The sequence below is a fragment of the Chamaea fasciata genome, unplaced genomic scaffold (genome assembly GCF_029207755.1).
Source record: "Chamaea fasciata isolate MVZ Bird 193981 ecotype frontalis unplaced genomic scaffold, bChaFas1.0.hap1 SCAF_36, whole genome shotgun sequence".
Lineage (NCBI taxonomy): Eukaryota > Metazoa > Chordata > Aves > Passeriformes > Sylviidae > Chamaea > Chamaea fasciata.
The window spans coordinates 1,128,387-1,155,902 of NW_027094121.1; the positions used below are offsets into that span (position 1 = coordinate 1,128,387).

The window sequence follows — 27,516 nt, forward strand, 5'->3', positions numbered from 1 at the left end:
ATCAGTTATTGAGGCCTGGGAAAGTTAATTCAAATCTGGTTTCCCTTAACTAACCACAAACTTTTAATTTTTAGCAAACTTTAATTAATTCCTACAAAGCTTATCTCTAACTAAAATCTTAACCTCTCTAAAATCCTTAATTCTTTAAAGTCTATGTCTCACTTGGATTCAATGCCAATTGGAGATTGCACATATCAGTGTATTAATAGGGAATAAAACCTCTAAACAGGACCATAAAAATCTTTTCTCAGTGTCCTTTAAAATATTATACATTCACTTGGAGGACAGTTCTAAAATCTGTCCAATTAACCAGAAAAATTTGAAAACTTAAATCAAATGATTCCCAGAGGCTTGGCCTGTTAACGTGTTCTGAATGTTGATGGAGCCCTGGGCCACTGAATTCCTGAACTGAAGAGCTGAAGGCTGAGCAAGCCTCTGGAGAAGTCCAACCCAGCAGCAGCCTCCAAGTGTCTGAGGGAGGGTGTCACAGCTCCCACTGAGGCCACCCCTGCCCAGAGACCGTGGGGGAATGGGCAGACAAGGAGAGCGTCCCTGGGGCTGGGCAAGCAGAACTCAGAGGCACCAGCGGGTCCAGGTGGGAAACGGAGCGTGGGATGTGGCTGTGAAAGCCCTGCCTGGGCTGTGCCAAGCAGGACAGAGAAGCCCTGAGCCCCAACTCCCAAACAACTCTCTCCGTGAGACATTGCAAAGGAATTACAATTGTTTGTGTACTCTGAGTTGGAAACAATGGAGAAGTACCAACAAGAGATTCTCAGAAGCTTAAAACAACAAAACAGCCTTTACTGGCAACTTTAGAAAATCAGAGAAACTTGAGCAAAAGCTTTACTATGACATTCAGTCAACAAAAAAACACTGCTCAAAGCGTTAACTTGGCCCATTCAACTTCACAAACTGGAAGCATGCTCAATTTTAAGTTAAGCAAAATTTGCAAGAAGAGGGAATTAGAAGAGGAAGACACAGAAAGAGAGAAAGACAAATAAAATATAGAGAGATAGAGAGAAGAACACACCCTGCTACCAGCTCCTGGATTCCAGCAGTGTTCAGACAGAAATTCCAAGAGGAGCTAGGGTCAACGTGTGTGCTTGCCTTGTGGTCAGCCTAAAATACCCCTTGGTCTTCCTGGGCCCCTCCCCCAGATGGGACTTTGGGTCATCTGGTCACTCAGGAGCTGGGCTGGGGGCTGCAGAGGTGGGTGTGGAGCATTGCCTTTGGTGTGCCAGGGACTGGCAGACACTGCTGGGCTGGGATAGAGGCTCTGGGGGATTTGGGTTACAGGGTCAAGTCAATGCTTTGAGAAGTGCTGGGGTTCAGGGCAGGGTAAGGCTGGCTCTGCCCCTTCCTCCCCCTCACACGAAATGTTTCCAGCCAACAATCTCCTCCAGTCTCTCACAAGAGGCAATGTTGGAGGTGGAATCCCAATTCTGGCCATGGGCACCTGGACAAGAAGGACAGTTCTTTTCCGTAGGAAGGAAAGTACAGAGCCCCAGGGTTTGGAAGGCAGGTGAGAGACTCACTAGGCCAAGGTCACCCAGACTTGTCATTAATGGCAGATTTTGTCTGGGAGCAGGCTTTGGATAGAGGGAATTTTTGGAGGTGGAATCCCAATCTCAGCCATGGGCACCTGGAGAAGCAGGACAGGGGTTTTTTCCCATTGGAAGGAAAGCACAAAGCCTTCCCTAGAGTTTTGGGGACAGATGGGAAGTGACCCTTGTGAAACCACTGCCAGCCAGACTTGTCCTGACAATATTCCCATGGGAACTATCCCTGGATATAAGGAAGTTTAGCAGTGAAATCTGAATTCTGGCCATGGCTGGTGCATTTGCCAGCATTGCCATGGGTTAGCACAGGAGGGGGAGATTTCCCCTTCGAGAGAAGCTCGTATTTCAGTTTTTGCATTCAGGCAGCTCCAGATCCCTCAGCTTTGGTTGCACGGCAGCTGGAAATGCAAGCGCAGGAGCTCTCTTTGGGCCCAGCCACAGCAGGTGACAGCAAGGACAGGGCCCTGGCAGTGTGACATGTGCAGAGAGCGCCTTCAGCAAACGCTGGGGGCTGGAACTCTGTGCAGAAAAGGCCCCGGGGGGTCTCTGCACCCAGGCTAAAGGAACAAAGTTCCATTTCTGGCCTGGCTGGGGAGCACCACAATGGTGCCTTTTCAGGGCAAGCTTCCATTGCCGGCTGTTCTCTGAGCCCCAGAGGGGATTCCGGGGGGCCAAGGGACTGAGAGAGGGACTGTGCAGGAGCCGGGAACAGTGAGAGAGCCCAGGCTCTGGATTTGTGTTTATTTTAGAACTTCCTGTGCGTCTAAAACATTCCTTGCGTGGTTCTGCCTTGGGAAAGGGGAACTTCCTTGGTGGCACCCTGGGCTTGGCACACACCTGAGGATGTTATAAATGATCAGAGCCAATTTTCAAAATCAAAGATTTATTTAACAAATTTGAAAAGCGATTTCGGGAAACGCCACGATAAATCAGGACAACATCGATCGAATGTTGGGTGGACAACCCGGGAGCAGCAAAGGGTGCTTCTCCGGAGTACTGCCCACAAATTCGGGGTCTCAGGGTAGGTGTTTTATACCATTTTTCTACCCTGAGGCGAAAACAAGACGGTAACAAAGAACCCGAAGAACATGACATCATGTACATAACATAATCATTGAAATGTCTGGTGTCCGCAAGGGATATCTGAAAGAGTTTCCTGAGAAATTGAGAAGACGTCTGAATGAAAAGTCTCCGAATCTTCTGTCAGAAGGTTTCTGCCCAGATTGGTATCGGATCTCCTGATGAGCTGTGAAGATGTGGTCAGCCCATGCTTAATGGGCCGTTTCCCGGTTACCTCTCTGGCAGATGTCGAGGTAACACCTTTGGACTGTGAAAAGACTGTGGTATGCGAAGAGATGCCCTGGAACTCTTTCCAGGAATTCAGGGGTTTTTTACATTCCACTGCAAAGTTTTAATACACACAATTTTAATCCACGAATTTAATATTATGTATCTATTACAAGGAGATTGTCTGTTTTCAATGGGGAAGCTCAGGGATTTTAGATTGCTAAACTAAAAGAAAGGAAACCCCTCGTTGCCTGAGTGCACCCAGTTCTCCGAGCAAAGCAGGTCCCACGTGAGCGAGGAGAGGCAGGATGGAGTTGGGGAATGTGGAGCAAGGTTGTCCACTGGGTCAGAGCTCAAGGCACAGCTTCTCTGAGCAGGCCAGACCTGCCTGCTTAGGAGAGTCCCTGGGTCAATATGAGTCACTGAATGCTGCAATCACCTCTGCTCTCAAGAGAAAAATACACCCTTGAAAATAGGAATGTGCGTTTATTAGAAGCCCTTTGAAATATTTCTCCGTAACTCTAGGAAAAAAGATCTCCCAATGAATTGCAACAGACCACGGGGAAATCAAGGGAGAGCTGAGAGATGGATTTCAAAGGAGGTAAGGATTTGAGAAAAGTTAATGTTTTAGCTAAAGATAAGCTTTGCCAGAATTAGTTAAAGTAGGTAGCTAGATAAGCTGTGCAGGAAAGAATTAGAAGTTAATGGTTAGATGAAAGGATTCCGATCAAGGATAACGATCCTGGATCTAAATAACTAATTGCTTGTCATTTTTGTGTTTGTTTAGCTGTGTTTATAATGAGAAACAGAAGAAACTGATAAATAGATTTAGGAACACAGACAATTGTAAATCCTCGAGCATCCTAAAACCCATTCAACAGTCACGGAGAAAGGAAACAGGAGTTTGACCAGTTATCATTTATCTTGATATCCATTGAAAAGGTTGAAAGTTTACAATGAGGAAGACTCCACTTACTTCCTTTTTTTACGCCCCCTCCCCATATAAAGGACCACTGACCCAATTCAAAGAACAAACTACACATGCTTAATAGCTTTTTAGCTAATTATAATATGAAGCAGAGAATGGGAGGTTTTAGTGCTATAAATATGTATTAGTATTTTGGATACTAAATAAATATATATTAGTATTAGTATAATATGTATTACTATTAGTGCTGTAAATATGTATTAGTATTTGAATTTGTAACTTGGCAGTGCATTTTAGGGAGTGATCGCACACAACTGCCTGGCGTTGCATTGAGCATACACTTTCTAACTCTAAACTGTTAGAGAGTCTTCTGTCTGTCACAGTTGGGTATCGATAGTAGATCAATATCCATATTTTAGTAAGTCAGCAGTGGCACAGGAAACTCCCAGCTGATGGGAACAAACTTTCTGGCTGACTACAGGGGCCTCAACAAAGTTGAGTGGTTTCCCTCCTGTCCCCCAGCCCTTCCTGGCCCCAGGGGCTGATGGCATTTGTGCTCCCTCAGGTTCATCTCCCCACACCAACACCATGGGCGTGCTCAGGCCTGCTCTGGGCACTGCAAACAGGGGCTCCTGAGCCAGAGCTGCCGTGTCTGTGCCTGCAAGGATGCGGCCCCCGTGTGAGCTGGGGGAGAGGCCAGGGCTGCAGAGGGGGGATGTTGTTGGCAGGTGCATGAGGACGCTCTGGGACGCTGCCCGGGGGTGTCCAGCACAGTGGGGATGGATCAGCCCCTGCTCTGCTGCTCCTTCCCGTCTCCCCCAGGGACCCTGCAGAGCCCCAGCCGTGCTGTTTGCCCCCAGCCTGCCCACGGCCACCCTGGGGCTGCTCACGGGGCTTTTCCGTGCACAGCATTGGGCCTGGGCGTGTTCTGGAGAGAGCCTGGGCAAGGAGCCTGGAGCAGCGAGGCCCTGCCCTGAGGCGTCAGCGCTGCCCCAGCGGAGCCCATGGCCTGTCCCTGCTGCAGCCCCGGCACTGCCAGCCCCAGCCCTGTGCCCGGCGCCGAGAGCACTCCGGCCCTACAGCAACACCAGGGCCAGGAGGGCAGCGGGGCAGGGCCACGGGAGCAGCGCTGCCAACACCAAGGGCTGCTGCTCCTGGGCACAGCTGCTGTGCCAGCACTGATCTGCCCCCAGCTCTCATCCAGAGAAGAGAACCAAAGGGGGATCTCTGCAGAAAACTTGCCTGCCAGATCCTTGGGTTCCTTTAAAGCCACCAGGAGTGCAGCCCCTCATTGACACAGTCTGTGGCCACAGGGAAGGTGGAGAGAAACAAAATGAGAAATGGCACAAACAGTGACACTGCTTTGTGGACAATATTACAAAAGTAAAACAAAGGAAAAGAACCTCCAAAGTAAAGCAACAAGAGGTATCAAAAATGACTTTTATGACAAGTGATTTTGAGAAACTGGCCAGCAGTTTAATGTTTGTGAAACCATCCAGCCATCAGTCTTCCACACTGTAGCCTCGAGCTCCTGCTTCCTCAGGCTGCAGAGGAGGGGGTTCATGGCTGGAGGCACCAGCGAGAACAGAACTGACAGGGCCAGATCCGGGGATGGGGAGGAGATTGGGGGGGCTTCAGATAGGCAAACATGGCAGTGCTGAGGAATAGGGAGAGCACAGCCAGGTGAGGGAGGCAGGTGGAGAAGGCTTTGTGCCGTCCCTGCTCAGAGGGGATCCTCAGCACAGCCCTGATGATCTGCACATAGGAGAAAACAATGAACACAAAACAACGTAATCCTAAAGAGATGGAAAAACCAATGAACCCAAACTCCCTGAAGCAGTAGTTGGACTAGGAGAGCTTGAGGATCTGGTGAACCTCGTGGAAGAACTGGCCCAGCGCATTGCCATGGCACAGGGGCAGGGAAAATGTATTGGCCGTGTGCATGAGAGCATTGAGAAAGGCACTGGCCCCGGCAGCTGCTGCCATGTGGGCACAAGCTCTGCTGCCCAGGAGGGTCCCGTAGTGCAGGGGTCTGCAGATGGACACAGAGCGGTCATAGCACATGATGGTCAGGAGCAAATACTCTGCTGACATGAAGAACAGAAAGAAAAAGAGCCGTGCAGCACCTCCCGTGTAGGAGATGGTCCTGGTGTCCCAGAGGGAATTGTGCATGGCTTTGGGGACAGTGGTGCAGGCCGCTGAGGGCCAGGTTGAGCAGGAAGAAGAACATGGGGCTGTGCAGGTGGTGGTCGCAAGCTATGGCGCTGATGACGAGGCCGTTGCCCAGGAGGGCAGCCAGGGAGATGCCCAGGAAGAGGCAGAAGTGCAGGAGCTGCAGCTGCCGCGTGTCTGCCAATGCCAGCAGGAGGGAAGCGGCTGATGGAGCTGCTGTTGGACATTTGCTGTGGCTGCACATGGGGACATGTTCACGGATAAAGGACAGTGACAAGTCAGGACAGGCTGCTTTGAGCCAAACATGGGTCATTCCCTGTGGACTGTCCCACTGTGATTCACCCACCCTTGTTCCTGCTCTGGGAAAACCTTCACCCAGGTCCCTGCCTGAGCTCCAGTTGTGCTGCCTGAGTGTGCCAGGAGCAGCCAGGCCTGTGCATGGGGGCTCTCCAGGAGCCGTCCCTGCCCCGCTGCCCTGGGTTTTTGGCCATGTGGCAGAGGGACAAGCCTGGATATTCAGGATTTGTCAGTGGAATCACTCCTAATGCAGAAAGGCTTGTTGCCATCTTCACTCCCACTTCTAAAGGGCATGGAGAACAGGAAGGAATTATAGGCATTATTTTCCTGCCCACACATCATTCCTGGTTCTCTGAGGTCAGAAATCCCCAGCATTTCTGCTGCACCAGACCTTGCCCAGAGCAGAGGGATCCCTGAATGTCTCACCCTCTCCAAAGGTCTCTGGGCAAGGTCCTCAGCACCCCCTTCTGCCAAGGACACTCACAGCTCCCTTGGCAAACCCAACAGCATTTCCTCAGCTGTGGCATCTCTGCACTTCCCCGTGGCCCATTCAGGGAACTGCCAGAGGCTCTGGCACAGATCTGCAGGCAGGAGGGCAGCTCAGAGCTTGGAAGGACGCAGCAAGGAGATCCCCGGGTGTGCCCATGATGGGGTCTCAGGGAGGGGGCTCAGCTCATTCCCCTTTCCCATGGACTGCTTTGCCCACAGCCACACAGCTCACAGGGAAGCTTGGACACCCCATTGCCATGGACACAGCTGCCTGGCAAGAATCCCAAGGGCAGTGCCTGGCTCAGCTGCTGCAAATGCCAGAGCCTCCCTGAGAGCACCAGATGACAGTGACAGTATCAGGGGAGGGCAGAACCAAGAGAAGATGTTGTGGGGCTGTGCCTGGGAGGGCAGGGCAGACACAGCCAGGCACTCAGGACAGTGTTCCCGTGCCCAGCTGTGCACAGCACCTCCCACACACCCACAGTGCCCTCCTGCCCCCAGCACTGCTCTGTTCAGCCCCCTCTCCTTCCCTGAGCCTCTCCCTGGGCCTGGACATTTCCCTCCTGAGAGGAGCCTTGTCCCTGCCAGTGCTCACAGAGCCCATGCCACCCTCTGCGCCCTGGGCCCAGCCCTACAGAAACCTGCCTGTCTGCAGGGCCCGGCCTGGGGCAGGGTCTGTCTGCAGCTGGGCAAGGGCAGCTCAGGAGAGCCCTGCTGGGCCCTGCAAAGGGGATGCTGCTGCTGCTGCTGAGGGCTGAGGAGTGGCTGAAGGCCCTTTAGGAGGCTCCCAGCAGAGAGACTGACCACCCAAAGTTACAAATCAGGAGTCTCTGTAAATGATTAAACATGACTCTGATGATCCTAGGTGTCCCTTTCAACTCAGAATGTTCTGTGGTTCTGTGATTACAATTCCTGTTCTGCTTCACTCATCCTCTTTTGCCTATAATCAGAAGAGAAATAAACCCCTTGCAACAGCGTTACAACAGTAAAGTAAAAACCAGACCTTTAGTGGAAACTTCCAGGTGTCTCAGTGGGAATGAGGAACACCCAGCCCCTGATTTCAACAATTGATTAGAGGTTGATTAATTAGGATATTTAACAGAAACATCGAATATGAAATTCAGTATCCACAGCTACAAACCCCTGGGTCAACCCATTGGAGTAGGTCCAAGGGCTTCTTTGTGCCACTTTTTTTTCTGACTGCTCACACTCTGGTTTAAAAACAAAATGTTCATCTTGTAGGTCCACTTCCTGACAATAAGACTGGGCAGTATTTCAGGAATATATTTTGAAGCTTATTGTTCTAAAATCTAAGATAAAGGGTAGGAAATGTTGTAGAGTTAATTAAAGATTATAGTAATACAAGTATATAAAAGTAGTTGAATAGAGTCATAGTAGTTGAATAGAGTTGATTAAAGATGATAGTTTTATAACTACATAATAGTAGTTAACAGAGCTACGAATAAATGCAAAATGCATAAAAAGCAAAAATGTTTTTGTCATCACCCCAACTTTCCCATCCTTCTCCAAGCAGGAAATTGAAAACACTCTCAGGAAAGCTCCTGGTCTTTGCAGCAATACCAGGCTTAGCTTCCTTTGGCAAGTGTCCTCCGGAGCTGTGCCCAGGCTGGTCTGGAGCTGGGAGCAGCCCTGCCCCACACAGCCCCTCTCAGCAGCAGCACCTGCCCTGCTCAGGGTGGCTCCTTCCCCCCACAGCTTCTCCCCAGCGCTGGCAGCAGCTCCCCGGGCCAGCTGAGAGCTGTCCCTGGCAGGCAGCAGGGTCCCTGGCCCAGCGCAGCGCCCTGGGCTGCAGGACCCTGCTCTGCACGACAGCCCTGGGCACCCCTGGCTGCAGCCCCGGCTGCTCAGCCCTGCAGCAGAGCCCGGCAACAGGGAGCTGCCCTGTGCTGTGCCTCGGGTGCTGCAGCAGGGACACCCAGCCCTGCCCTAGGGCCACATGCCTGCTCTGCAGCCACGCTGAGAGTCCTCCTGGAAGGGCCTTAAAGCTGTGGGATGTGCCAGCTTCAGGAGATCCCTGCAGGAGCTGCAGCTTCTCTTCCCCCAGCCTGGGAGTGACTCTTCCTAACGCTGCGAGGATTTCTCCCCCAGTGAGCCCTCAGTGAGCTCTGCTCTGTGCTGCCAGCCCAGGCTGAGTTGAAGCCCTCTGTGCCTGTGTGCTGTGCCCGGGGTGGCTGCAGGCAGTGCCCCAGCCCTGCTGGGCTGGGCACAGGAGCTGCTCCTGGGCAGAGCTGTCTCTCTGCAGCGCTGCCCTTGCGAGGAGCTGCCTCTGTGCCAGGAGCCCGGCCCAGCTCAGCAGCACAGACACGGCACAAGGGCTTGAGTGACCCTCTCCAGACTTGTGCTGGGGCCCTGAACATCAGTCCCTGAGAGGGAGCTGGAGAAACCTTTCAAGAATTCAAAGTCAGAATCCAGCTCCAAAGTTTCTTGAAGTTTTACTGGGTCCCGCTGAAGGACACGACAGAGAAAGTGTCCCCAGGCCCCAGCCAGAGCAGAGAAGTGCAGGCAGTGATGACACGTGGGGACAAAGAGGAGCCAAGTCTTGGTGCCCTGGGCCACAGCAGCCTCTGTGCCACCAAGGGCCGTGAGGAGTCACCTTGTCCTGAGGCCCTGGGGCCTCCTGGCACAGCCCCGGCAAGGCTGGGCACTGTCAGCCCCTTGTCCTGCCCTCAGCATCCCCCTCCCATCCCAGTGGCCTCAAGGATGTGCTGGAAGGAGTCCCTGGGGAGCCTTGGTCAGGAATGGCCCTGGGGGCTCCTTAATGCTCCCAGGGACTGCAGGCTTTTCAAAGGACTTAGGGCTTTGCTTTTGCCTTGGAGTCTCAGAGAGGTTTGTGCAATCACGGCCTCCAGTTATCTGCTTTAATTAGTCCCTTGAGAGACTTTGTCAGTAATGACACTCAGTGCACTCATTAATGCTTCAAAGCACTTCAGGTTTTTAAAGGTACTTGATGCTTCCCTTTTAAAACTGACTTTGTGAAAGGTTTGTGCCATTGTTGCCCAAATTATCTACTGTAACAAGTCCTTTGAGATTCTCAATCAGTAAAAGCACTCAGTGGGGCTCATCAGTAATTCCGGCTACTCAAGGTTTATACAAGGACTTTTTTTTGGCACTGAGTCTGAGAGGTTTGTGCACTCGTGGCCTCCAATTATTTGCTCTAATCAGTCCCTTGAGATTTTTACTCAGTAACAACACTCGGTGGAGCTCATTCACGCTTCAAGGTAATCGGGGACATTTAAGCACTTCTTTTTGCCACTGAGTCTCTGAGAGGTTTGTGCAATCATGGCCCCAATTATCTGCTTTAAGGAGTCCCTTGAGAGCTGTGCATTGACACTCAGTGGGGCTCATCAATGCTTTGAGATACTCAGGGTGTTTAAGGTACTTTGGGTTTTTCCTTCCCACACTGAGTCTCTGAGACGTTTTGGTGCAATCCTGGCCTCCAATTCTCTCCTCCAAGGACTCCATGAGGAACCTGTGTTGGGGATGGACCTCAGGGTGACCCTTTAATGCTTCCAGACACTTTGGGGTTTTCCTCTGACTCTGACTCCTGGAAAGGTTTGTGCAATCTCTTCTCAGGCCCTGAGGTTCCAGGGCTCAGCACCAAATGCATCACTGGGCTCATTAGGAGAAAGCAAGTCCTGACAAACCACGGCTGTGCCTTGATTTCCTTCTGGCCTGGTGCAGTTCCTTAGGAAGTCTTTTTTCCTAGAGTTATGGAGAAATATTTCAAAGAGCGTCGAAGGAATCAACATTCTTCTTTTCAAAGGGGGTATTTTTCTCTTGAGAGCAGAGGTCATTGCAGCATTCAAGTGACTGATACTGATCCAGGGTCTCTCCTAAGGAAGTCTGGCCTGGTCAGAGGAGCTGTGCCTTGAGGTCTGATCCACTTTGGACAACCATGCTCCACATTCCCTAACCCCATCCTGCCTCTCCTCACTCACCTGGGACCTGCTTTGCTCAGAGAACTGGGTTCACTCAGACAAAGAGAGGTTTTCTTCCTTTCTTAGCAATCAAAACCTCCTAAGTTCCAAACAATCTCCTCAATTTGTGGCAAGCCCAAGGTGTCACCAAGGAGGTTCCCCTTCCCCAAGGCAGAACCATGCAAGGAATGTTTTAGACACCAACGAAGATGTACAATAAACAAAAATTTAGAGTCGGCTGGAGGCAGAATTAGACCAACTCCTCAAGGACAGACAAGCTTTGAACTCCTTGCAAGTCAAAGCTCCAGGTGGGTTGTTGGGAGGTGTGTGAGTGAGGCAAGAGTGAGGGCAAGGGAAATGCAGAGAGCCCTGGAAGTGCTTCTGTGCACACAGGCTGTGGGGAAGGGCGCTGCAGCCCAGGCCTGGGCCAGGAGGGAGGCTGGATCATCATCCCAAGCTGCCCGGGGCCATGGCAAGGGGCTGTGGCCATGGACACTGGCCTGAGCCCAGTGCCTGGGCCCCTTGCCCAGGGCTGGTGTCAGTGGCCAGAGCCAGAGGGGATCCCTTGCTGGGGGCTGTGCCACGGCCACCTGCCCTGTGCCGCGCCGGCTGCTCAGGCGCCGCGGAACCAGCAGCAAACGCCGCTGCCAGGGCCAAAGGCAGCTCAGCCAGGCAGAAAGGGGCAGTGCTGGGCACTGGTTCCATGGTAACCCTCACTGGGACAGCACACCTGGGTCACCTGTCCTGGCAATTGCCACGGAAACCCGGCTCATTGGGAATGCAATGGTGGACAAAGGTTTTAGGAGGGCCTGTCCCAATAGGACAAAGGGTGCTGGTTTTAAACTGAAGGAAGGGAGGTTCAGATGCGGAGAGATAAGGAAGAAATTTCTGAGCATGGGGCTGGTGATCCACCAGGACAGGCTTTCCCAGAGAGCTGGTCAGTGCCCCCTCCCTGGAAACATTCAGGTCCAGCTGGGACAGGGCTCTGAACAACCTGATCTGGTGAAAGATGTCCCTGCTCATCGCAGGCGTTTGGATGAGATGAGCACTGCAGAGCTCTTCCCATCCCAGCCATTCCAGGATTGCATGGGGAGAAGGGGCTGCTGGCTGGACTCCATCCACTCCCTTGACTCCTCCTTGTCTCTGCTGGAGCCCACATCCAGCAGCCAAAGCCAGCCCCTTCTCTGGCCTTTCCCCCCCTGCCCCAGGGGCTGCCAGAGCCAGGGAGGCGCAGGTGACCTTGAGGCTTTGCAGGGCTCAGGCACAGCGGCTGTGCCAGAGTCAGGGCTGAGGTGTCACTCTGCGGGCTGGGGCAGAGCCCAGGCAGAAATGAGCCCTGAAGCAGCAGCTGTGCAGTGGGGGCCAGCAGGCCGGGCTGCCAAGGGAGGCTTCTGGCCATGGCCTGGAAGCAGCTGCTGCTGCCAAGGTGCCTTTGGTGCCTCAGGCTCTCCCTGGCACAGCTCCCAGCACGGCACTCTGCACTTGTGCCCGAGCCCTTCGTTGTGTTGGCTTGGCCTGGGGCTTTTCCTGCAGCGGGACCTGCCCTGGTCATGGCACAGGAAAGGCAGTTCCTCATGGAGCAGGAGGCTCTGCCTGGAACGGGCTCAAACAAGTCCAACAAGGCCCTGTTTGCTTCAAAATTGCTTCCTAGAGCACTATATTCTATATAATTGTTACAGCTCCTATACTGTGGAGTAAATAACTCTCTTTTTTCTATTTGCTCTGTTGTGTAAATAAATCTTTCTGTCTAATCCTGATCAGAATCAATCATAGCTGTATTTATGGAAATATATCTGGTATTGAATCGGTAATCCTGGGGGACAAATTGCATTGCAGTTCAATTCCACCTGTCCAGTCTTTTACACGTAAACCTTTGACAAAGTCTGGGACTAGGATTGGATCCAGCCACTCCCAGTCTCCTCTCTTAGATGGAATTTGAAAAGTCAGGCATCCTGGAGGGGTTTGAGGATCCATGGTGTCTGTTGGGTGTCATTTCTCCACCTCATGACTCAGCAGGAGTTTCTCCAGTGAAGAAATGAAGCTTTTGCCTGGAGCTCCCACTCTGCCCATGACAGGAAGCTGTCAGAGCCTGTCCAAGGATGTGATATGCCTCACGACTGTCTCCAATGATTGAGGACTGAGACCCCAGACTCTGAAAGCAGCCCCTGGCCTGGCTGAGGTGGAACGCTTGCCAAGTCTCGGAGGACTGGTATGCATCTCCATGAGAGTGGAGTGCAAGAACAATGGAACTGGTCACAGTGGACTGAGCCAGGGCTGCCTGTCCAAACTGGTCTGTCCGTACTGGAGGTACGGTTTGCAGCTTGTTCCTGAGCACTCAGCCTTTACACAGCTGGTTCCTGCTTTGGCTCTGTGCCCCTTGCTTTGCTTCCCGCCTTGACCAACCTATAGAACCTCTGGAGACCCCCGCTCACTTTTGTGATCACCCCACTGGAGAAGATCGCGTCTATAGGCATCGTTAGGCGTCGAAGACTCGACCCTCCACGTTCGTAGCTATAATCCCCTTCCCCTCTTTCTCTCTCTTTCCTACTATTTTTTATTTCTCTCCCCACTATGGCATTTGTTGGCACTAAATAAAGGTGCATTTTTGATGGAGTAAACTGAGTTGTTCCCTGCTGTGTCTTTTGCGCTCTGAGATCCCTAAAACGAACCATCAGGTTCCCTGCATATATTTGCGGACCCTGACATGAAATGGGTGTCACGGACAGGATCTTGATGGACAGAGGGGTTGCGGGTTTTGTATAGCTTGTAACAGGGGAAGGACCCTCGTCTCAGCCGCACCTAGCACGCCACTTCGGTGAGCGCTGTTAGAAAGCAAGGAGGGCCAGGGAAAATTCCCGCCAACTGTATACACCCAGGCGTATAGCACTCCCTGTCATCAGGATTTCACAAAAGGATCTCATTGTGCAAAAGATGGGACTGTAGTTAGTTTTTTTTGGGTTGGTTTTTTTGGGGTTTTGTTGGTTTTTTTGTGTGTTTTGGGCTGCTTGGTGTAGTTGAGGAGACAACCATTTGTAACTAAAGTGAACCTCCCAGGCAGTTTTGGTCTCCTCGCCCATTCCAGGGAAGCTAAGGAAAACACAGTTTTAGCTGTGCCTTTGGTGTAACTTGAAGCGTACCTCCCTGAGAGTGGTTTTGGTCCCTGCACAAAATGAGTGAAAAAGATAAGAATGCATTTTATGCTTTGCTAGCAAAACATAGTGCTAGACCTTCTCCAGACGGAGAAAGGTGGGCACAGAATAATTGGTTTAACTTTGAAAACATTGTAGATAGAATATATTCTTTGCAACATGATGCTAGATACAAACTGGGCAGAAATAAAACCATTCTTTGCTCAGTTTTGGGGGCCTGTCTTTCGGCAGCCATAGAAACCCGTTTTGAGCAGGTGAGTGAAGAAAAAGCAGTCATAGAATCCCTGCAGAATTTGGTAGAAGCTTTGGAAAAGCAATTAGAACAGGAAAGAAATCAGATTTATTTGCTGCAGATTTCTCTTGCAGAAGAGCGAAGCAAAAATTTAAAATCTGCAGATTTACCCACAGAAATAGAAGGAAAGGAGACATACAACATGAAACAAATATACCCTCAGAAAGAATTAGTACACATGCAAAATTGTGGGGAACACTGTTGCTCCAACTTGAGACCTCTCATCAAAACAGAATATAATTATATAAATGAAGAGGATCATGATCCCCACATAACCACCAAAGAAATACCATACACAGCCACTGAATTAGCTAAATTAAAGAAAGAATACTCCCGCCTCCCTAGTGAATCAGAGACGGAGTATGTTTTCAGAGTTTCCCTCACAGGGGGCGACCAAATTAAATGAAGTGAACAAGAAGCAAGTGGCTACTGGGGACATGGAGTTTTCTTAACAACAGGAAATATGCATGCTCCATGGTCCCTGACACAGCGTGCAGCTCACTGGGCAGGGGGGTTAAACCCCCTTGAGAGGGGCGACCCTCTGGCAATAGTCGGCACCTCGGACCAACTCCTAGAAAACATACACAAAGCTGCATGCTTGCAAATGATACAGGAAAGAAAATTAATCTCTGGCTGTGAGTCGCCAATGCAACAGCCTGTCAAACCTGAGATTATGACCCCTTTAATTCGAGGTCCGCCAGAGTCTCTTAAACCAACAGCAATTCTTCTTCAAAAAACAATAGCATCTATCTCTTCGGTAGATAGACTTGAAAGATTTCTTGGCCGTACAAGAGATCAAAGTGGTTCCACTGACTCCTCACCTTTCACAACTCCTAGCACACAATCTAACAGCAGTCATAAACTTTGGACATGGAGTGAGGTAGCAGAGGAGTTAATAAGTTACAGTAGAAAATATGGACCAGTGAAGTACTCAGAGGACAAACCAGAAAAACCCAGAGGAGTCAGGCACATTGCTTCTCCTAATGAAAAACCAGAAAAGGGAAAACAAATTTCTAACCGGCAGCAGCTGTGGTTGCTAGGGCTGGAAAGGGGAGTTCCACGAGAAGTAATGGATAAATTGCCGTATGATAATTTGGCTAAAATAATTTCCAATTGGCCCTGTCCCAAACCTATTGTGTTGGAATCATCCAACCAACAACCCAGTGCACCTCCTCTTCCACAAGCCTTGAGCAACCAGCCACAACATTCCCCAACACAGGTTTTAAGCAATGAGACACAGCATGCTCTCTCCCTGCTTCAGGGAAGTGAAACACACCAACCTCCTTTAAACTAGAAACTCCGTTTCTTGATAGTGAGCGAAGAAATGGAGACTGGATGTTTTTGAGGAAGCTCACAAAGGACCCGAGAACAGGGGACATATTGATTACAGCAATAGTTGGCCCCAAACAAATATTAATAACTTTTGTTGTGGACACAGGGGCCCAAATCAGTGCATTGAAAATCACACAAGCCCAAAAGTGTGGGCTTGTTCCCAGCAAAAAACGATGTTGTGTTTTAAATGTCCTAGGAACTACAGAGTCTATGAGTATGGCTCTAGTAAAACTCACACTGCCCGGAGAAGACAACCCAATAGCTGTCCAAATGGTCATTGGAAACATTCCTGACAGTTTGTTAGGGATGGATATACTTGCTGGGAGACAATGGGAAGACTCAGAAGGCTTTCTCTGGTCTTTCGGAGCTCCCAGCCTTAACATCAGGCTGCTACAAACAGCTCCTTCCCTACCGTTCAGCAAAATCACTTCTGTGAAACAATATCCTTTACCCTCTGGTGCTAAAGATGGCGTCAAGCCAGTCATTCAGGAATTGAAAGATCAAGGAGTAATTGTTAACACTCACAGCGCTTTTAACTCACCAATCTGGCCAGTTAAAAAACCCAATGGAAAGTGGAGACTGACAGTTGATTACAGACGGCTTAATGCCAACACAGACCCTCTTACAGCAGCGGTCCCAAATACAGCTGAATTAATAATATCAATTCAGGAAAAAGCTCACTCTATTATGGCAACAATAGATGTTAAAGACATGTTTTTCATGATACCCATACAACAAGAAGATAGGGACCGTTTTGCCTTTACATGGGAGGGACAGCAATATACCTTCACACGTCTACCCCAAGGGTAGAGACACTCCCCCACTTTAGCCCACCATGCTTTAGCCCAAGAATTAGAAGAACTATCTAAACCTGACACTGTAGCTGTTTACCAATCCATAGATGATATTGTAGTGGGAGGGGAAGAAAAAGAAGTAGTGGAGGATGTTCAACAGAAAATAATTTCCCACTTAGAAAGCCTTGGTTTGCAGATCCCCTCAGAAAAAATACAAAAACCTTCTCAAGAAGTGAAATTTTGAGGCATCTGGTGGAAAGGAGGTATGACATGCATCCCACCAGACACCCTAACTTCTTCAGATCAAATCAAGATGCCCGAATCTAGAAAAGAACTCCAACAAGCTCTAGGACTATTGCTATTTTGGAGAAAACACATTCCAGATTTTTCAATTATTGCCAGACCTCTTGATGATTTGTTGAGAAAGGGAGTAAAATGGGACTGGAGCCCTTCTCAGGAAGAAGCATTACAACTGTTGATTTTTGAAGCCACAGCTCATCAGGCCCTAGGCCCTATCCACCCAGCAGATCCTTTTCAGGTAGAATGGGGATTTGCTACCTCAGGATTGTCAGTACATATATGGCAGAGGGGTCCTGAAGGCCCAATCAGACCTGTTAGCTTCTACGCCAGTGGCTCGAAAGATGCTGAAAAAAGATATACAACTTGGGAGAAAGGCTTATTTGTTGTTACCCAAGCTCTCATAGAAGTAGAAAAAATCACAAGAAAACAACCAATTGTGTTGAGAGGTCCCTTTAAAGTCATTAAAATAGTGATCACAGGGACTCCACCTCCTGAAGGGGTAGCACAACGAGCCTCAGTAAGGAAATGGTATGCACAAATAGAGCATTATAATAACATCTTTTCAATTACTGAAGGCGCTGTGAAAAATTTACCAATACAAGACACAGAGAATCTGAATAGCAGCCAAGACAAACCTGCCTCAGTTCTTAAAATAGCCCCTCCCTTCTCCCCTGAGCAAACAGCACATTCATGGTTTACTGAGGCCTCAGCTAAGCGTGAAGGAAAAGTGTGGAAATACAGAGCTGTAGCTTTGCACACTTCTTCTGCAGAGCGGATCATTACAGAAGGGGAAGGCAGTGCCCAAATTGGGGAACTTAGAGCTGTTTGGAGTGTTTTCCAGAGGGAGGCACAAAACACCTCTCTTGTCTGTATTTACACTGACTCCTATGCTGTATATAAGGGCTGCACTGAACGGCTGCCTTTCTGGCAACAGAATGATTGGGAAGTTAACAGAATTCCAGTGTGGCAGAAAGAAAAGTGGCAAGAAATTTTACAAATTGCAAGTCAAGGGAATTTTGCTGTAGGGTGGGTAGCCTCTCACCAGACAGATGATAATCCAGCAGGAGAATGCAATACAGAGCTGATGAATTAGCAAAATTAAGTCCTCTGAAAAAGGATGAAATCACTGAAGATTGGGAGCACTTATTAGAATGGCTGCATGTAAAACGACAACACACAGGTACAAAAGATTTATACAAGGAAGCTCATGCCCGGGCTTGGCCCGTTACCAGAGAAATGTGTAACACCTGCATTTCAGCCTGTGAGCAGTGTCGCAAACGGCTAGAAAGACATCCTTTAGAGGATGACCCACTACACTTGAGGACAGGTAAAGGCTTATGGGATGCATGGCAGGTAGATTACATGGGTCCCTTTAAGCAATCAGGAGGTAAACATTTTGTGTTAGTGGGGGTTGAGATTACATCTGGATCAGTTCAAGCCGAGGCATTTAAAAGGGCTACAGGGGAAAACACTGTTAAAGCATTGCAGATATGGTTCGGGACTTTCCCAAAACCACAGGAAATTCAATCTGATAATGGGTCACACTTTACTGCTAAAGTAGTACAGGAATGGGCAAAAGGTGAAGGGATAAAATGGACTTTTCACACTCCCTACTACCCTCAAGCTAACGGAATTGTAGAAAGGACTAACGGTCTTTTAAAACGACTTCTGAAACCACAAGAGGGAGGCTGGGATGGCCGGTTGCATAAAGCTGTGCAAAGTGAAAATGAAAGATGGGGGGTAAATGGGTGCCCCAAAATTACTGCTTTTTGCCCAAATCCTCTGAGCTTAATCTCCTCACAAAGAGGACCAAATGATCCCGAAAATCCAGTTCATGACCCGGGACACCCTGTTTTGGTAGACCTCCCTACGGTGGGAGAAGTACCACTTGTGTTGAAAACTTCTCTGAATAAAGTTGCGTGGATAGCATCTGATGCCTTAGGAAAAGAACATCGGATAAATACCCGCTGGATAATTCCATCGTTTTAATGTTCTGCCCTTAGGTGGCAGATTTTTCTGTGTTTTGCTATTGCAGGAGAACTCCGAGGGGACACTTCAAGTGACATGAAAACAAAATAACCATGTTAACATTATTAATACTTCTCTGTATCCTGCCACACTCCCATGGCCAGGAGGCAGCTGAGTGGCCGTGGTCTGAAGCCACTGTTAGATATACCAGTACTCAAGAATCACATCCCAGAAGTCTTCACCTGAACCTGGCAACCTCAGGGTATCATGGTGGTCCACGTGAGTGGGGATGGGATAAGAATGAACGGGTTACAACTCTAAATGGAACAGTTGGTTTGGGGATATTTTTGTGGGCGGATGTTGGGATCGGGACTGTGTGGGGCTGGGTGGGTGGGATGTGGTTTGATAGTAAATCAGACTTGGAGAGTTCTTGATCACATGGACTGGGATCACATGGACTGGGATTTCACAGGCTGGACCATCTGGATCAGAACCATAGAGACTGGGATCATCTGGACCGGGGTGGCCGCCTCGGAACGATGCGAACCGAGGCGGTCCCGCCCGGCCCAGGGCAACCTCCCCGTCCCTCCCAGTCCCGCCCGGGGGCGCGGCCAAAACTCCCCGCAGCGAACGCGGTGGTCCCGGAGCGATCCTGGAGCCGATCCCGGAGCGATTCCGGGTCCGATCCCGGTCCCTGTTTCGGCCTCGGTCTCAGTCTCGGTCCCGGAGCGCTCCCGGTGCTGATTCCGGTCGCGGTGCCGATCTCGATCCCGGAGCGGTGCCAGTCTCGGTGCCAGTGCCGGTTCCAGTTTCAGTCCTGGTCTCAGTCTCGGTGTCGGAGCGGTGCCGGTGCCGTTTTTGGTCCCGGAGTGCTCCCAGTGCCAATCCCAGTCTTGGTCCCGGAGCGGTGCCAGTCTCGGTGCTGGTTCCGGTCTCGGTCTCGATCCCGGAGCGCTCCCGGTCTGGGTTCTGGCCGCAGTCCTGGAGCAGTCCTGGTGCCGGTGCCGGTTCCGAAGCGCTCCCGGCGCCGGTCCCAGTGTTGGTGTCGGTCTCAGTCTTGGTTCCGGTACCAGTTCTGGTGCCGGTTTCGGTGTCGGTCCCACAGTGCGGGTCCCGGAGCGGTGCCGGTCTCGGTTCCGGATTCGGTCTCGGTCTTGGTGCTGGTGCCGTTTCTGGTGCTGGTCTGGGTCTCGGTGCCGGAGATTTTAGGGTCTTGCGGGTGATTTTAAGCCAAACCGGGCCCTTTTAGGACCGCGCGTTCCCTTGACCCCGCCCATTCCCCCTCAGAATTCCCGCCGTTCCCTGGACCCCGCCCCTTTCCCCTCCCAGTTCCCGCCCTGTCTCTGACCCCGCCTCGTTGCATTCGTTCCCCGCTCTTCATTGGCCACGCCCCTTTCTCCCTTGGGCCCCGCCCATCTGCTGGCGCGTTCCGTCCAGCGCATGCGCAGACGACCCAGAGGTGGCTCTCCCGGGCGCCGCCATCGTTGTTCCCGGTTCCCCGAGCCGGCTCCGGCGTGTCCGAGACCTGCGGTGGGGGAATGGGGGTCTATAGGGGATCTATAGGGGATCCATAGGGGATCTATAGGGGTCTGAGAGGACCTGGAAGTCTCCTTAGAGGATTTGGTGGGGGATCTGCAGGAGATTTGGGGCGGTCTGTAGGGGCTTTAGGGCGGTCTGGGGATCCCTAAAGGGGGCTGGGCGGGTCTCGGGGCTCTATCGGGGTCTGGGGCTCTGTAGAGGGTCCAGCGGGGTCCGTAAAGGGGCTCCGGGCGTCCCTAAATGGGGTCTGGGTGTCTGTGGGGGATTTGGGGGGTTTCTGTGGCGTTCTGGGGGGTTGGGGGGTGTGTAGGGGATCTCTAGGGGTCAGCGGGAGCCTGTAGCGGGTCCGGAGAGGTCTGGGGGTGTCTGTGGGTCCCTGTGGGGGATTTGGGGGGTCTGGGGGGGTCTGGAGGTCCCCAGGGGGGTCTGAGGGGATATGTAGGGGCTCGATAGAGGGTCCGGGGGCGCCTGGGGGACCCTATAGGGGATCTGGGGTTCTCTGCATGGGATGTAAGGGGGTCTGGGGGAGTCTTGGCATCTCCATAGTGGAGTTTTGGGGCCCATAAAGGAATTTTTGGGAATTTTTGGCTCTGTACAGCTAATTCGTGGAAATTTGGGGTCCAAACTGGGCAATTTTGGGTGCTCTATTGGGATTTTTTTTTTTGAATTTTGGGGCCTCTGTTAGGAATTTTGGGGAATTTTGGGTCTAAACGTAGGAACTTGTGGAATTTCCTGTCCAAGCGTGGGAATTTTGGGTAATTTTGGGTCCTAACTTGGGAATTTGGGGAATTCTTTTTCCTAGATATCCTCTTCAAGTTCTCGGTGAGTGGCAGCACGGCACGGGCAAGTCCTGCCTGCTGCACAACTTCATTGAGAGCAAGTGTAGGAATTTCTGTGAATTTTCAAGGATTTTGGCAGTTCTAGGGGGTCGTGGGATTTTTGGGAATTTCGGAGGGATTTTTTTTCATTTTGGGGGACGTCTTGTGTATTTTGAGGGGATTTTTGAGGTATTTTTAGGACTTTTGGGGTGGTGTTTTTGCATTTTTAGAGTGTTTTCTGTTGCTGTTTGCGGGCTTTGGGGAATATGTTGGGAATTTTGAGAAATCTGAGGAGTTGGGGGATTTTTAGATAATTTTGAAGAATTTTTGGGGAGTTTGGGGGGTTTTTTAAATATTTCTGGACATTTTTAGGATTTGGATTTTTTGGTTTTTTTCTTTTCTCTTCTGGGCGATTTTTGTTGGTGTTTAGGGAAATTTTTGGACTTTTTTGGGAATTTGGGAAATTCTGGGTAGTCTGGGAAATTTTGGGAATATTACTGGAATTTTTGCAGGCATTTTCTGGGTTTTTTTCTTTTTTGAGCTATTTTGAGGCTTTTTTCAGTTTGTTTTTTTCTATAGTTTTCCTTTTGTATGCAATTTGGGGGGGATTTTTTTTTTTTAATTTTTTGGGAATTCTGTGTCTCCGGGCGCTCCCCCATCCTGCGGCATTTTGGGCAATTTTCTGTCACTCTTGGGTCATTTTTGGTCACGCTTTGGGTCATTTTCAGCCATATTTTGTAATTTCAGTGGCATTTCTAGTCAGTTTTGGGTCATTTGGGGGCCATTTTGTGGCCATTTTCTGTCACTTTTCGGGCATTTTTGGTCTCTTCAGGGGCGTTTTTGGTGCCGTTCGAGCCATTTTTTGCCGGTCTCAGTCCCGGTCTCCGGGCGGTGCCGGTCCCGGTGCCGGTCCCGGTGCCGGTCTTGGTCCCGGAGCGCTCCCGGCGCCAATCTCGTTCTCAGTCCCCGTCCCTGGGCGGTGCCAGTCTCGGGGCTGGTTCCGCTGCCGCTCTCGGTCCCGCTCTCGGTCCCAGTCCCGGAGATTTTAGGCGGGTTTGGCTAATTTTAGGCCAAACTGGGCAGGTTTAGGGTGGATTTTCGGCCCCTTTGGATGATTTTAGGCCAAATCTGGTGGGTTTTCGGGTGGGCTTTAGGTACATTTCATTGATTTTAAGCCAAACTAGGTCTTTTCAGGGTTGATTTGACGCCCTTTTTAGGAGTTTTAAGGGGATTTTTTGCCATTTTGTGTGGATTTAAACCAGTCTGGGCAATTTTAGACGACATTGGTTGGTTTTAGACCCCTTTAGATGATTTTATCCCCAACGGGCTGATTTTAGACCGAACCCTGTGGCTATAGGGTGGCTTTTAGTGCCCTTTGGGTGATTTTAGGCCACTTTGTGGGGATTGCAGGCCTCTTAGGGTGATTTGAGGCCAGACCTGATCCGTGTTAGGGTGGATTTTAGGCCCTTTTGGAGAAATTTAGGCGCATTTTGGTGATTTTAAGCGAACCCGGGCGGTTTTAGGACCGCGCGTCGCCTTCGCCCCGACTCTTTCCCCTCACGATTCCCGCCCTGTCCCTGACCCCGCCCCTTTCCCGTCCCAGTTCCCGCCCTTTCCTTGGCCCCGCCCTCCCAGGCCGGGCCCGGGCCCGGGGGAGGAGGAGGAGGGAGGGAGGAAGAGGCGCAGCGGCGGCAGGAGCGGGAGGAGAAGACGAGCGGAGGGAGCGGCGGCTCCAGCGCTCCCTGAACTGGCGGCACCGCCGGGATCATCGCCCCCATCCCGCAGGGGGCGGGGAGGGGGAGCTCGCCCCAAATATCCCGGGGGGTCCCTGGGTTTGGGGTTTGTTGGGGGGATGTTTGGAGCTCGCGGGCATCCAAAGCCGAGCAGCAGATGCCCCTCGGGGGGACATCGGGCGCTCCCCGGGAGGTGTTTTTGGGGTGTCCCGGTGTCGGCAGAGCCCCGGCGGTGGCGGGGGGACACGGGGTTTGGGGAGCCCGGGAGAGCCGCCGCTTCCCTGAGCGGGAGCCCAGAGAGAGGAGAGCCCAGAACCGCAAAGCGGGGACCCCGAGAGGGGGGGGACCCCTGGGATTGCCGGGACCCCGTTAGGGGCTGGAGGGGCGGGATGGCCGGGAAGAGGGTTCGGGAGTCGCGGTGCTGGAAGTGGCTGCTCCCGGTGTAAGCCCAGTCACTCCCAGTATCCGTAGGTGGGGAGACAGAAGAGGGGGGAGCTTTAAGGGTTCCTGGGACTCGCCGCAGCCCGGGGAGGGCAGGCACCGAGCAGACGGGGGATCTCCTTCCCCTTCCCTGTGACACAGAGGCAAATCCCATCCTGTCCTTGTCCTTCCTCCCCCAGACAAGGAGCCGAGCATGGAGAGCAGGGAGAACAAATCCCCGCGGCAGAAGCTCCTGGCAGAGGCCGTTTTGAGCGGCTCCACAGCGCAGGAATGCAACGGAGAGGAAAAGGGCCGGAGGTCCCTGAGGAGGAGGGGCTGCAAACGCAGCTGGCGAGGATGTGAGGAGGAAAGAGCCAGGCCGGGCCGGGAAGGCGGCCGGAGATGGAGCCAGAGCTCAGAGCTGGTGGTCCATGAGCAGCTTCGTGATGGGGAGAAGCCCCACAAGTGCTCCGAGTGTGGGAAGAGCTTCAGCCAGGCCAAGAGCCTGATCTGCCACCAAAGCATTCACACAGGTGAACGGCCCTACGAGTGTGGGGAATGTGGGAAGAGCTTCAGACAGAGAATCAACCTGATCCAGCACCAGAACATCCACACTGGGGAAAGGCCGTACAAGTGTGGGGAGTGTGGGAAGGGCTTCAGGGGCAGAGCCAACCTGAACTTCCACCAAAGGATCCACACTGGGGAGAAGCCCTACGAGTGTGGGGAATGTGGGATGAGCTTCAGCCAGAGGTCCAGCCTACTCCGCCACCAGATGTTCCACACAGGGGAACGACCCTACGAGTGTGGGGAATGTGGGAAGAGCTTCACAGAGAGAGCCACCCTGACTGAGCATCAGAACATCCACACGGGGGAAAGGCCGTACACGTGTGGGGAATGTGGGAAGGGCTTCAGGCAGAGAGCCAACCTGAGGCTACACCAAAAGATCCACACTGGGGAGAGGCCCTATGAGTGTAGGGAATGTGGGAAGAGTTTCATCCAGAGTTCAAGTCTGATCAGCCACCAAAGCATCCACACCGGAGAGAGACCCTATGAGTGTGGGGAATGTGGGAAGAGCTTCAGTCTGAGGTCCAGGCTGATCTTTCACCATAGAATCCACACTGGGAAAAGGCCCTACAAGTGTGGGGAATGTGGGATGGGCTTCAGGCGGAGCTCCCACCTGATCCTCCACCAAAGGACCCACACCGGGGAACGGCCCTACGAGTGTGGGGAATGTGGGAAGAGCTTCAGCCAGAAAATCAACCTGATCCAACACCAGAACATCCACACTGGGGAAAGGCCGTACAAGTGTGGGGAATGTGGGAAGGGCTTCAGCCACAGAGCCAGCCTGAGCTTGCACCTAAAAATCCACACTGGGGAGAGGCCCTACAAGTGTTGCCAGTGTGGAAAGGGGTTTCGGGTCAGCAGCAAGCTCCTTGAACACCAGCAGACACACACAGAGGAGAGGCCCTTCCACTGCCCTGACTGCGGGAAGGGCTTCAGGCACAACCCCAACCTCATCATCCACCGGCGCATCCACACTGGGGAGAGGCCCCAAGAGTGTCCCCAGTGTGGGAAGAGCTTCTCACAGAGCTCAGCCTTGACCCAACACCAACCAAGGCACCATCAGGAAAGCCCTGCCAGTGCCCCCGGTGCAGAAAGAGCTTCGAGCTCTGCTCCAGCTCCAGCCCCCACTGGAGGAGCCACATTGGGCAGAGCCCCGGTGACCCACATTCCCTGTGTTCCGTGTTGGGAAGTCACCTTGCCGATTATTCTTTTGATTAGACCTTAGTTATTTTCTCTTCTCCCTCTCTTTGTACTGCAAAAGCCAAGAGAGATTGTAGCCCTGCTTTCGTGCCTGAGATCTTTTGGTTTTGTGAAATTCTTTTCTCAGGGAATTTTCTGTAAACAAGAGGAGTGTTTTTCTAAAAACTGTAGCATTGTTTTTCATTCCTTTTCCTAGGAGAGACTTCTTCTTGATGTCCCTCTGGTCTGACCAGTGTGATTGATGAGGTTTGTCTTTTTGTCACCAATCAGATTCGTCTGTGTAAAATACTAAGGGAGACACATTCGAAAATCTAAAGGAGTCATTTTCAGCCTTGGGAAGCTCCGAGTCTCCCAGCTCGGTCCCGCCCGGAGGCGCGGCCAAAACTCCCCGGAGCGAGCGCGGCGGTCCCGGAGCGATCCCGGAGCGATTCCGGGTCCGATCCCCGTCCCAGTTTCGGGCTCAGTCTCAGTCTCGGTCTCGGATCAGCGCCAGTGTCGGTGCTGGTTCCGGTGCCGGTCTCGGTCTGTCCCGGAGCGCTGCCGGTCTCGGTTCTGGCCGCGGTCCTGGAGCCTTCCCGGGGCCGGTTCCGAAGCGCTCCCGGTGCCGGTCGCAGTGTCGGTCGTGGTCTCAGTCTTGGTTGGTCCCGGTACCAGTTCTGGTGCCGGTTTTGGTCTCGGTCTCGATGTCGGTCCCAGTGCCGGTGTCTGTGCGGGGCCGGTCTCAGTTGCGGTGACGGTCTCAGCTTTGGTGTTGCTGCGGGTTCCGGTGCTGATCTTGTCTCGGTCTTGGTCCCGTTCCCGGAGATTTTTGGCCCATTTGGATGATTTGAAGCTAAACCTGGTGGATTTACGGTGGATTTTCGGCACAATTGGCGATGTTAGGCGAAACCGGGCGGTTTTAGGACCGCGCGTTCCCTTGACCCCGCCCCTTTCCCGTCCCAGTTCCCGCCCTTTCCTTGGCCCCGCCCTCCCAGGCCGGGCCCGGGCCCGGGGGAGGAGGAGGAGGGAGGGAGGAAGAGGCGCAGCGGCGGCAGGAGCGGGAGGAGAAGACGAGCGGAGGGAGCGGCGGCTCCAGCGCTCCCTGAACTGGCGGCACCGCCGGGATCATCGCCCCCATCCCGCAGGGGGCCGGGGAGGGGGAGCTCGCCCCAAATATCCCGGGGGGTCCCTGGGTTTGGGGTTTGTTGGGGGGATGTTTGAAGCTCGCGGGGATCCAAAGCCGAGCAGCAGATGCCCCTCGGGGGGACATTGGGCGCTCCCCGGGAGGTGTTTTTGGGGGGTCCCGGTGCCGGCAGTGGCTGCTCCCAGTATGAGCCCGGTCAGTCCCAGTATGAGCCCAGTCTGTGAAAAACAAGGTTCACTTTCTATGTAAATTTTCAGAAACAGGTTTAATAGAAAATGAGTCAGTTAGGAGATAAAAAAAAAGCTAAGTACGTTTGGCCGGTTGACTTGGCATTTAGCCAAGTCCACACTCTGCTGTATCAGAGTCATTCTTTAAATACCATTTCCATTGTATCAACCTGTTGAATGTTCATATTTTTCCATAAACTAGTTTCCATATTCCGGGAACTGTTTTGCATGGTCCCTCCTTGGGTCCACTGTTTTAGGGCATGCGTGTTTCTTGGCTGTGTCTTCATTATCACCTCCAGCTTGGGCCTTGGTCCATACTTTCTTCAGATGGTAGATGCTGATAGTTGGTATCTCAATAGCAGAGTCTCCTTTACATGTTCACTAGATGTTATCCCGACCAAACAGACAGTTTAAGGATACTATATCATCTAGTACCTCTATGCCTAATTTTCTTTACTAAAGCAGAACTAAAAAAACTTATATCATTACACAATATTCTTAACCATATAGAACACATCTTGCAAAAAGCCAAGTTTATAATATGCATTTATAACACCGGTCAGTCCCAGTATGAGCCCAGTCAGTCCCAGTACCCGTAAGTGGGGAGACAGAAGAGGGGGGAGCTTTTTGGGTTCCTGGGACTCCCAGCAGCCCGGGGAGGGTGGGGACTGAATAGATGAGGGACCCCAATAAAAGTGTGACCCCCCAACAGCTGGGACAGGGGGGAACCAGTTTGGGCCTTGGAGCTGCAGGTGGACACAGGCAGCTGCTTCTGCTCCCTCTGTGTGTCCCCGTGTTCAGCAGTGCTGCTCCATCAGTCTGTGCCCAGCAACGGGGAAAAGCCTCAGCCCTGCAGGGCCAGCGGGAAGGGAGCTGCTCCATACAGGAACAGGAAACAAAGGAAACACATTCTTTAGGATGTGTTTTCTGTTAAAAAAAAAAAAAAAAAGGATGAAAAAAAAAGAGAAAAGAGAAAACCGGAAAAAATACAAAAGATAAAAACTGCCCCAAAACCGTGTAGTTAAAAGTCTTCCATAAGTGTGGATTAAAAAGGTGTAAGTGATGTTTTGAAATGAGAACTCAGTTGCTTTGTAAATGTGCTCGTGGCAAGGATTCATCAGCTGCATTCTTTTGCAGATTTTGGAATTATTTTCTAATATGAAGTAAATTTAAACTTAAAGCAATAGGAAATTGAAAGATGGATTGTGCACGACTGCATCTTGAGTGTAAAAATTTGGCAGTTTGAAACTTGGAGCAAAAGTGTTGCAAATGAAAGTTTTAAATCCCAATGGATTGTGTGACAGCAGTTTTTCCTATACTATGTGTAGCAGCCCAAGGATTTAATCAGTGGGGTGGTGGGTGCTTTTAGCTTTGTCCTGTGCCACTC

The 27,516-nt window shown here is 51.5% G+C and overlaps 1 protein-coding gene across 1 annotated transcript in view; it reads left to right on the forward strand.

Moving 5' to 3' along the window:
• The window catches only part of LOC136303524 (zinc finger protein 135-like), a 36,708-nt gene extending 11,839 nt beyond the window's left edge, over nt 1-24,869 (forward strand). Inside the window, exon 4 of the mRNA XM_066207176.1 lies at nt 23,312-24,869. Within this exon, the coding sequence (XP_066063273.1) occupies nt 23,312-24,804 (1,493 nt within the window). The 3' untranslated portion in view covers nt 24,805-24,869. The remainder of the gene's footprint in view (nt 1-23,311) is intronic.
• Nucleotides 24,870-27,516: the final 2,647 nt, after the last annotated feature.